Raw genomic sequence first — 11,240 nt, 5'->3', positions numbered from 1 at the left:
GATGATGATGCGCACTTTTTGTTCTATTCATTTCCTTCGTTGTAATTGAACGTATCTTCCAGATTGATAATTGGTGTCAGCAAAAACTGTTCATTGGAAAGGCAACCTCGAGGCGAAAGGCGGGACAAGTGTTGGTGGTGCTGAGGAATCGAAAACGCATAGATCGTTGACTGTAATTGCCAGTATTCTTTTTACTGGTGTGTCCCTGTTTCCGAGCGTTTGCTCCGTACGTGTCCAGTGTCGCCTTCACTAGAAACCAATTACGGAAGGATCAAAGCGTCCATGGCCGCTTGCTCAAATTACATGATGCAGTTGCACTTTTCTCTCCCTCTCCTTCTCAAGCAACTTTGTTTTAAATGGAATCCTTTAGTGTTGCTCAAAAGAAAGTGTTGGTCATCGGTAAGCTGCAGGTTGATGCTCAATATTTAACATTTCTGTACGATTCCGGAAATGCCATTATCCGCACAATTACTGCTAACCATGCAAAGCATGCTACGAAGGGATATTGTAAATTTTAAAAAACTATTTTCCGCTGCAAAACTCATTATTCCTTATCACCACAGACGATAGCCAATAGTGCTGGTGATTTGGTCATTTAATTAAAAAGTATGTCCGATTATCCCGCTTGCTACGCCACCGGAAATCCATGAAGTCTGCTAATCGATCGATCGATTTTTATACCTACACCCTTTGTTTGGAAAGGTAGTTCGCACACGCACTACGATGTGGTTGCAATTGAATAGAATTATTCCTGGTTTGCAAAGCATATAGTAATGTAACCGCTATTCGGACTTTTTGTATATCTCTCCTCTATGCAGCTGTTGTAATTGTTGATTCACAAAAGAAAAATCTACAACGCATTATCCTACTTTTCCGATTTAATTCTTGCGATAAACCTATTTTTAAATGAATCAAAATAAGTACAAAAAATCAAAATTGAAAAATTAAAAAAATAAGGAGAAGTTTAGCATAATGAACTTCAGAGGGATAAAGCATTTGTTAGTTTCCATTACCTCGTTTGTTAAAATGAAGGTTAATTTTTAAGCAATATTTTTGAAACCGATTAAATTAAATCAAATTAAAATCCCCGTAATATACATAGGACTAAAGAATGTACTGCACCATACTTCAACCTTGTTTTAACTACGCTAACAGAACCGTTTGTGCTGTTCTCCCGATGTGCCCACCAACGATGCTCCCTTTTCCATCGTGAACATTGTGAAAGGAATCCTGTGAATCGGTGCAAACAGAAAAATCAAATGCAGGGACACCGGCGACCGAAGAGCTTAAAAGATGGGTCACTTTAACGTTAAGCGCCATTTCATGGACCAGCATGCAGCAACATAATTCTTCTCGTTACACAAAAGTTATATACGCCAACGGAATCAGCAAACGAAGGAATGCCCATTCACTCCTCACCCGACGGCTAGCTTCAGGGAAAAATCTCATCCGTACGCGCGTGCACGAATTTTCCGACCTTTTCCGACCGTGCATATACGATGCCCTCGCATGATGGCAAGCACCTGCACCATGATGCACAGCACTACGAACCGGTTTTTGCACCTATCATTCGTCACGTGCAGCTAAAGGAATGATGGCAGAATGCAAACGAAGAAAAAATGGTTTGGAAAGGTCCGTTGCTTGTAATTTCTGTTTCATTTTACAAATGGAACATGTAGAAGCTTCATTATCACGTACAGATTTTTTTCTAAAGCATTCGCAGTGTATCGTAATGTTGCTAAATGTTACTCGATTTTACTTTAAAGTGCACGTTAAACCTCCCGATTCCAATGGCTTCATTTCCCTTTTATGCAACCTAACATTCGCTCTGTTAGCATGCACAGTAAATTGAACATACAGACCAAACACAAGCTACATTCGTTGTCGCCTGTCTCGCCCAACGTATCGGATGGTACCGTGAGTTATTCTCAGCAGACGAATGAATGATATGGTGGGTTCCATTCTGTTTGAGCATAGTGAGAACATCGGGCTCGCGCGATTGCTATGACCCAGACAGCAACGACTAGTCTAGAACCTAGCCAACATGGTTCCGGCAAAATTAGCTGCGAGCCAATCTAAACAAAGCATCCTCAGAACGTAAGGCAACGAGATGCAAAGTTAAGCCAACAAAAAATAAACTTTTATTTATCTGTAAAGACCGCTCCAAAATCAGTCGTAACATTCTGAGACCATCCAGCCATGCGCCTATTTGCACTGATACTAGACAAACACATAAACAGTTCATTGTTTGCTTTTAGTAGGAATGGACAGTGTGGTGGTATAGTCTCGCTTCGAATTTCTAAATAATTTGTAATGGTAATGAACTTCGCCACATTTTCACTTTAATCACGATATGGTTTTGCACCACTCCCAGTCAACGAACAAAACCACGGACACCACCTAACTCAACTTCCGGCAAACATTATTCACGGCATCATACGCCAAGAAAGGACAGATGTTTTGACGGATGTTCGGATAGCGCCACACGGTTGCAAACATTTGCCAACATAATAAACGCCCGCGAGCGAGAATGGCGACAACTGTATTGTGTTGTGTAGCATCATATGTTTATCATTAAAATCCTTTGCATACTCAATAGTGTCTCTCTCCAGCCAACCAAACGAGGAACTTTCAGTGACAATGTTCTCCTTTAGCTTGGAGGATGTAATTCGTTGTCTCCAATGGCTAGAGTGATACCTCAAATGGTAATACATCGGTTTTTGTACAATAATCTACGTATCATACCTTTCATTTATTATCTTTATTTTCAATTGTGAATGACTGTCTTCAGTGCTACAAATTCGTTGACCAAAAAATTTTGACATCCAAATGATCATTTCGTTAAGATTATTTACGCGACTTTTCCCCCATGGTTTGTTTTATTTTTCACTGATACTAAACAGCAATTAAAAACATTACCTATCTATATCCAAGTTTATCATATCTATTGCATTCTGCAATACAGCATAACAATGGCAATAAGACAACATTTATTGGTTGTACTTATGGTCAATTAACGAAATCCCACAGGACTTGTTGAAAGTTTACTGCATCAGTGCATGGTGGAACATGGTTTACGGCGATAGTTCTAAATCGGCAACTAACACATTCCACCAGTACCACTTTCTTCTGTATTATGCCGTTCCTCCTGCTTTCTAATTTCAAATCCCAAACTTGCTCCGAACCCGTACCGAAAACCACCGTGTGGCTAGTATCGTTGGCGTTGGAAACATTTCAGTTTCCGGAATACTATAAATTATTGCACAGCGCATTATGCGGATGCACAGTGCATGGTCCATGCACTTACGCTGGGAAGCGAAGCGCCAAGAGCATTATTAAAAGGAGCGATTCTGTAGCATTTTAGCGCGCTCTCCAGTACACCCATGACGGCAGCGACTCTGTACTGGATGTTCCATGTGCATTCGAATGGTTCTGGCAAAACATTGCGCAAACTGTACGCGCCACAATGTACAAGTGCCTGGTTGGGAGTAGTTTGGTCGTAACAATCTCTCCCAAATGGTAAAGTTAAATTGTTTTTAATTTCTGATTTGCATTCGTGCTTATGCCTTAAGCGGATTTGAATCGCTCCAACGGTAACCACTGGAACGGGAAAGTTTCTGTTGTAACATTGCTTTGAAAAGCAAAGTTTTGTCTGCATCCCGCGTCAATATACCGCTTGATACGGATCGACGCCTGAGAAGCTATGGTCATATAGCTTGCGCTATGGTCATACGAATGCATTTGCGACTAACCGCTGAACGGCGCGTCCTAAGTCATTTGCCTAAAAGAAAATAGATAAATGTAGGACAAGCACCGAACTCCAGACAAATGTTGTTATTCCTGACCAATGCCACCGGTATGCAGGGCCTAACTATCGACGTTAGTTATCAGGACGTTGTCTCTTTGTGCAGGATGGAATGCTAACACTCCACTATGGATTCGTGCTGCCTGGATCCATCACGGAGTGAAATTACTCCACTGAGACCGATAACAAGTGACGAACGGACAAGCGGCCAGTTGTGGACAGATGCGTTCTCTATGGACAGCATGGAGGTGTGAGGTCCTAGCGTTGCTTTGATTAGTGTTTGATTCAAGCATATCCACGATTCGAATGATAGTTGTGTTTGACACAATCTACGGAGGTCCACAACCGCATGTTACCATAATTTACATCCCTTTTGAATATTTAACTTAATGCAATTGGAATTTATTTCGGTTAAATATTGCTTAAAATTCAGAAGGATTCCATGTTTGGTTTGAGTAGAAATATAAATATCTTATACAACCATAGTGGATAAATCAATCACATGTAATTCCTGCTTAAAAAGATATCCTGGGCCTTAACCACCAAAAACGTCCGACGCCATCGATTTTGATGTTTGCGAACGACCCATGACATCGGAAATGCTTCTATATGCCCCGGCGATGGATCGTGACTACCCCAAAAGGGTTCAGAAACCCCATAACGAGTGATTGATTGTCTCAAAGCAGGCTAGCATCAGAAATCCGTAGAGAAACAACGGAACAGCACGTCTCAACAAGCCTCAACCGATACAAGTACTTCCAGTTCCAGTAGTCACAGTAAATGGCTAGCAGGCAACAACCAGACTGGGCCGCATAAGTAAGGATGCGTGGTACCATGGGCAAAAAAGAACCTCTCCTCCAAGAGAATGGACCCAACTGCATAGCACTTGAGCATCAACCCACGGCCCGAGCCGTGCACGTTTCTTTCCGGGGGCTTGCTGCTTATGTTCCGCTTTATGGTTTCTACTGAATTAGCATAAATGCTTATGGAAAGCTATGCAAGCTCAGCGTATCCGGAGCAAAAAGGGTTGGGTCATTCACCTATTTTTAAATGGCCAGTTTGCTTTACCAGCACACTGGTGTAGCGGCGCGGTACACGGCAAAGCGCAGTTACCGGATACATGCAAACTGTGACACACACAGTAAATTAAACAATCGCTTAAGGGTGACGAGGGCTTGCGAGGATTTGCATTCAATGCTAGGGGGGGCAAGATTTATTCATTATCCATTGCTTCTTGTCTACGATGGATGGCTCCTTGGCACTCATTTGCAGGGTTTGCACTTTTTACACGTTGGGTTACTGCATGCGGTAGGCGATGGAGGCGCAGATTGTGGCATGACCGGGACCGTACAGTTTGGATCTGTTCAACGAAATGGTAAGCAATTGGTATGGGGTTATTTACGGACCAGACAATCAAAGCGAATAAATCACAGTCCATGGGCCGAGATTTTCTGTCAACCACGGAGGTTTCAGAACTATTGGTCACTAGTGATTTTCTTGATACTTACCGAGAAAGTATTGGTCGCCCGATGTTTGCTGTTCTAAGGCCATTTGCTGTTGTTGCGGCGCTAGATGAAGTTGACGTGCGTGCTGTTTCCAAACAGACTGTTGCTGTTGGTGCAAGTTTCTTCCTCCCGCCATACGGTTCCACTTCTGGTCCAACCCATTACATGCCATCATGCTCGTTCCTCTCTGCTGTTGGTAAGGTTCCGGGGACGATTGTTGAACCTGCTGAATGGGATAGCCAGACGAAAAACCAACCGGACCATTGCATTGCGTTGGTTGGGAGTACCCGGTAGCAACTGCCTGGCCATTGCCGACCTTGTTTTGCTGGATAGACGATTGCTGCAGTTGCTGTTGTTGTTGATGTTGCAGCATGTAGCCGGAGTGCATCGTCGGGGCGGATGTGTCCAAGCTAACGTATCCTGGGTGATGGGGTTGACACTGCGCCGTTTGCAACTGATTTGGTGCAATAGCCACCGGATGCTGCTGTGTCTGTCGTAGACAACAGTACGAAGAAGTATGCGGATGATGTCCTTGATACTGCATCTGTTGTTCTGTGGCCATGTTAGGAACACAATTGCCTTCAGGGACTTTTTCATTAACCAAAAATATAAGAATGCATCATCACATGTTAATTTGATTTGAACCGGATATTGAATATCAAATTATGCAAACATCCCTTTAGAACATACCATACGATTGTGCGCCGGCCAGATTTGATTTAGAATTTCGATTCATTTCGAGTAAATTTTAGCTAGTTTCCTGGAGCCACGAGAATAAATGGAGGATAGCGAGAAACAGATTGAAAGAACAGTGTTCCTAAAAGGCATCCGAACGGTACAAGACGCTGTAACATTATGAGCATTGTGAGCTAAACGCTGCTATCTATGGTAACTTTGATTTCAAAAATGGATTAGCATGTTTTAAAGTTTTGCGAAGTAGAGCTTAGCATCCATTAATAAATTACCTCACACATTAATTATTCGTCATATCCATTTGGATAATTGTTTCTAGAAATGTTTTCAATGATTCTAGTGCCTTTAATTTCCTTTTTTAACACATTTCAAGTATATCGTTATCATAATGGCTTATATGCGCCCTTGAAGCGCCGTAGCGACTCAGTAACCAACGACATTTATTGAAGGCATCCGTCTTCCTTTGTTTGCCAAGCCGTTCCTATTATTCCACCCTGACACTAACCCAGTTCGCAACTATTGATGGATGGTACCCACTCCCTTTGCTGGGCATCCTGTGATGTGAATCTATTTTCATAGGGACGGGGAAAATTGGAATCGTTATATAATTGCAATACATGTTTTTCTATTTTGTCCTTGCAGCTAAATGGCGGTACATATCATGCAGAACAGTACTCATCGGCCGGGGGTGTTGCACGAAATATTGCCGAAGCGATCTACAAGATGTATGGCAACGTTCATCTGATTACAGCTGTAGGCAATGATCGGGTAAGAACTGCTGCAGGAAACTCTCAAGGATTGCACCGATGCCAACTTATGTGTAATGCACAAAGCCCATGAATATGAATAAATACTAATTGGCACCAAAATATGCTTCAGTTGGCACATTTTGTAGATTCAGTTTATGGTCACTTTGATTTATGCTATTTATTATATTGTTCGCAGAACGGAGAGTACATCCGGCAGCTGCTGCCGGAGCAATGCGATTCTTCAATAATCAAAACGAACGACTATGCCACATGCAATTTCTCCTTGCTGCATGATCGGCAAGGGGACTGTCGGATTATTGTTGGAGACATGAACGCCATTCAGGCGATTGATCCGGAATGGGTAAGTTGAGTGGGTGGCGAACTGATTCTTGATTGGAGCCGCCTGATTAAAAAAAATGTGACTATCAAACTCTGGCGTGAATCTAAAATCGAATGGAAAATGTATTTATTCTTCTATTTTGAAAAATCCATTCCCAAAGAGAATCCATTACCACCGAATCAAGGAGAAAAATAACTGTGTACACTTTTTCCGAGATTGTCATTCAAACTGCAATTCATCAATCACTCGTCCAGTAGGAAAGGTCACATTTCTCCACCACGAGCTTGTGCTAATTTGATTCAGCGGAAAACAATGCTTGCAACGGTTGGCTTATATTCAATGAATGACGGCAGCTTAATTGAACACAAAAATTAATTCCATATTCGAATCCTGACATAAAAGACAAACTGCAAAACCTCCAAACAACCCATAGTTTGTTATAGTGTACACAATGACCGATCTCTTTTCTGTTAATTTATTTGTTCCCGAATCTCCGTTAAGAATTACTTAGTAATTACTTTAAAAACAAAAGTGTTCTTCTATTATGCGTCCTACGAACCGAAGTGTACCTTATTGTCCCAGTCCTCGATTCTTTTTGTCATCATTTCTAACGTGAAAAATTGTATATTAATACTTTTTAAAATTAGAATAGAAAAATTTATACTTATTTTATACTATTCTCATTCTTCTGTCCAATATTTACTGTGTAGATAAAAAAGAATGTTCATCTGCTTCAACAATCCCCACTCACGATTATAGATGCCAATATCAGTGAAGCAGTTATGCAAACCATTTTCCGCGAGTGCCTACGCTACAACCGACCAGGTAAGTTAAATAACAGACAGGATAGCCCCATCTTCCATTAAATATAGAAGCTTCCTTATGTTTCGTGTATCGATAATTGAAAAGTTTTTTTATCGTTGGTACGATTTGGTAGGGAACTTGACCAGTTTTACAAGCGATCGCCTCTGGTCAAACCCGGTCTAATGAGTACACAAATATTCAAAATGCAAATATTACCTTTCTTCGCTGGGAGCATGGTTGACTACCAGACGGAATTGTTTCTATGTGCCTAAACGGCATCAATTAAAGTGGTCTATTTCGTGTGCTCAAAGAAACTGAACACTAGTCCGTTGGCGGTAGCATAATTAATGCGAAAGCAGCTCGTTTTAACGCCCTCACTTTTCTCGTTCCCCTTCTCAGAAAGGGACGCAGCAGTTGCTTTGGCTAATTTGGTTAGGTTATATTATAGTGGTTATTCAGTGTATCCTGCAATACTGGGCTACGGTTCCGTCAAATCGTTTCGTAAAGTAATCAGTATTCCATCATTCTTGCAAGATGATGTATCTCAATCCATGATTATTTACAAGTCATGTGAAACGATCATATTCGGACGACTTTGATTTTCCATTGAGCTCTGAATCAAATACATTTACCACGAAGACAAAATGGAAAGTTTGAGACTTAGTTTTTATTATCATTTTATTACACCAAATCTGCGCCTCTCCTATCGACCAATGATCGATAAACGCGCGGCTAAACTGCCTAGAGTACGTACAATACAGTTATGTTTCCTCTTCCTATTGCTACATGAAGCAATGGAATGTAATGGTGCCAAATGGCTTAAACTAAACAATACTCTCATGGACGGAAAAAGATTATAAATGAGATTATTCGTTGCTAGTACTGAAACATTCTTGCCATGTGTCAACGAGCGATTCGATAACAAAACCATTAGGGCAAGATCACTACAAACTACAAAATTATCAGCTAGCATTGTGATTGTGCTTAACGGTATGAACCATACCGGGTTCGCATACCGGGGACGGGTGGTAATGGGAGAACTAAAGTAACACAATAAACAATAAAATAAAACCGCTTTTTCAAGTACGTGTTGGAAGTGGAATACGATTCGAAACGATCTGCGATTGTTAACGATGTCCCTGTGCTAGAGAGAGGCACTAATTTTTTTTCTCTCAGTTCCGTGCGCTGTGTGCGATCGTCTTAAGACTTTAAGACCGTTACTATTAAAAGGCCACGTGTACGCGTGTATGATGTTCTAAAAAGGAGTCCTTCAATATATTAAAGGTGCGTCGCGCAAAATGTGCGCATTACTCGTATTATCCTGCTTTACGGATCTTCGTGTGTATAAGAAGCAAAAAGCGTTACAATTATTACTCTCCCGTTTCGTTGGGCAGCGGAGACCTGGGGATACCGGGATATGTATATGGGAAAAATGGGAACTTTTAAGATCGGAATGATATGAGGAGATTCCGTTTAAGGAGGGATTTAGCTTGCGTGATTTATATGTAGCCACCGCTGTGTAGACTTCTGCTAGTATGGTGCGACGGATTATATCCCGGTTCATGCATCTGCATCTGCATCACCAAATTCTTGGCCTCACGGCGCATTTCGTACGATTTGCGCGATTCCTTGTACAGTAGTAGCGATGCAAGGCCCAGAATAATAAAAGATACGACGGCCAGCTCGTATGACCACGAGAACACATTGAATTTGGGGTACATCAACCAGTCACGACGATATGCATTCCCACCGAAGATGGCCACTGCCAGAAACATGAAAAAGGCTGCAATCAAAAGAAATTGGAAAATGTGATAATGCGTGATCCGCATGCTTCGTAGTGTCATGCTCTTACAGGATGAGGCGATTCCGGCAAAGGAAATGCTGCTCAGCAGCCACTCGTAGCGCAGTACGAACTTCAATGGCCATCTGATGAGCTCACAAGCCATAATGATCAGCGAACCGAAAGTAAACAGGAAGGATATTGTGACGAATCCCTGTACCACCATCAGCCATCCGGGTAGCAAATATTCTCTAATGACATAGTACTCCTGCGGATTTGGAAGAACACCGATCGATTAGCACCGATGCCAGACACATCATTAAGAGCGAACCATACGGCGCGACAGCTGCCTCGACAGGTTGATGACTTACCTCGCTGAAGATGTGATGGCATCCGTTGAACTGCTTGGGGAATTGATAGTACGGATAGGTGAAATCCCGGAAGCAGTACTCCCACAGTCCCATGTTCTTAAAATTGCTAAAAGATTCCGGATAGGACACGATCCAGTAAGGGGAACAAAAGCTCATCAGCAGGAAGACGGCCGCAACATACGACAGCACGGCACCGAGAACCAGAGCGTCTGAAATGGATCGTATGTTGGATTATTTTATCGGAATGTGTTGTCCTGCCTCTGCGATGGGGTGTGACTCGGATGTCGCAAACACAAAACAGCTCCACCCAAAGCAGATTCCTCCGCTTCATCGCGGACGACGGGAATTATTTTCCAAACTTACTGGACGCTTTCGGGTACTCGTTCTTCTCCACGCTCAACGAAGACATTCTAACAGAAAAGGCACTAAGGACTAGTAAAAGGAGTCACAAAAAAGGATTCTAAACTATACGAAATTCCTAAAAACAATGCACGAATGCACCGAGAAGTGAGAAGTGAAGTGTAGTGAGAAGTTCGGTGTGAGTGAGAAACTCCTCCCTTTTCGTTGTCTAATTCACTCACTATAGGCGTGAATTGTCAACAACAGTGCTGCCAACATAAAAAGGTCGAAATTAATGGGACTTCACTCGATGAATCTGCTTCCCTCAAAGGGACTCGAATTATTTAAAAAATCCGTTCAAACAGCAGTCGAGCCCTTAGAAAAACTGTTAAAAACTGCAAAAAGACGGCCATTTTCGTGAATATCGTGAGAAAGGTGATAAGAGCAAATTAGCAACATTTGCAACAGCTACCGATATTCCTGTTGGTAAAGCAGGCCGGGAAAGTGTAAGAAACTTGGAGAACTGGGCTGAAATTACGAAAAGGAGGACTACATCGCCGGAGCGAACTTTCATCCAACCGCAGAGCGTGCAGAAATCTTCAGCAGAGATCCGGAAGTCACGGAAAGAAAACCTGCGCAAACCGGCAAGTTTGGAGGCATGGTTTTGCAGGTTTCGTTGCATTAACGATTAGCCGTGGCCACACGGGGCGAAAACTCTAGCGCAAACGAAAAAATTAATGCCAAAACGGTTTCGCTTAACCCTTACACGCTGTCAAACTTTTATACGTCCGCGGACTTTTTCGCTGAACCCTTGACGTTATCAAACACTTTATTTACGAAAATGTAGGTTCTTT

At 42.2% G+C, this 11,240-nt stretch overlaps 2 protein-coding genes across 2 annotated transcripts in view; one reads left to right on the top strand and one right to left on the bottom strand.

Annotated features, from left to right (window-relative positions):
• Positions 1 to 7,958, top strand: part of LOC125959231 (pseudouridine-5'-phosphate glycosidase) — a 159,199-nt gene extending 151,241 nt beyond the window's left edge. Inside the window, exons 8-10 of the mRNA XM_049692044.1 lie at positions 6,646 to 6,771; positions 6,949 to 7,113; positions 7,803 to 7,958. Coding sequence (XP_049548001.1) covers positions 6,646 to 6,771; positions 6,949 to 7,113; positions 7,803 to 7,958 — 447 coding nt within the window. The remainder of the gene's footprint in view (positions 1 to 6,645; positions 6,772 to 6,948; positions 7,114 to 7,802) is intronic.
• Positions 7,959 to 8,543: 585 nt separating this feature from the next.
• Positions 8,544 to 10,572, bottom strand: LOC125949401 (uncharacterized). The gene is made up of 4 exons (XM_049676388.1): positions 10,411 to 10,572; positions 10,048 to 10,256; positions 9,749 to 9,944; positions 8,544 to 9,679 (listed from the first exon to the last, which is right to left on the bottom strand). Exons 1-4 carry the CDS (start codon positions 10,454 to 10,456, stop codon positions 9,396 to 9,398), a joined length of 735 nt encoding a protein of 244 aa, XP_049532345.1. The 5' UTR covers positions 10,457 to 10,572; the 3' UTR covers positions 8,544 to 9,395.
• Between the last annotated feature and the right edge of the window lie 668 nt (positions 10,573 to 11,240).

Source organism: Anopheles darlingi, chromosome 2 (genome assembly GCF_943734745.1).
Source record: "Anopheles darlingi chromosome 2, idAnoDarlMG_H_01, whole genome shotgun sequence".
In the NCBI taxonomy this organism is placed as follows: Eukaryota; Metazoa; Arthropoda; class Insecta; order Diptera; family Culicidae; genus Anopheles; species Anopheles darlingi.
This window is presented reverse-complemented; position numbering and strand designations above follow the sequence as displayed.

Excerpts from the sequence above, each read along its gene's own strand:
- LOC125949401 (XM_049676388.1), bottom strand. The coding sequence starts at position 10,456 with ATGTCTTCGTTGAGCGTGGAGAAGAACGAGTACCCGAAAGCGTCCA. Across the intron at positions 9,945-10,047 it reads GCCATCACATCTTCAGCGAG|GAGTACTATGTCATTAGAGA; the intron begins GTAAGTCATCAA and ends CCAAATCCGCAG. Across the intron at positions 9,680-9,748 it reads TGCCGGAATCGCCTCATCCT|CCTTTTTCATGTTTCTGGCA; the intron begins GTAAGAGCATGA and ends TTTTGATTGCAG.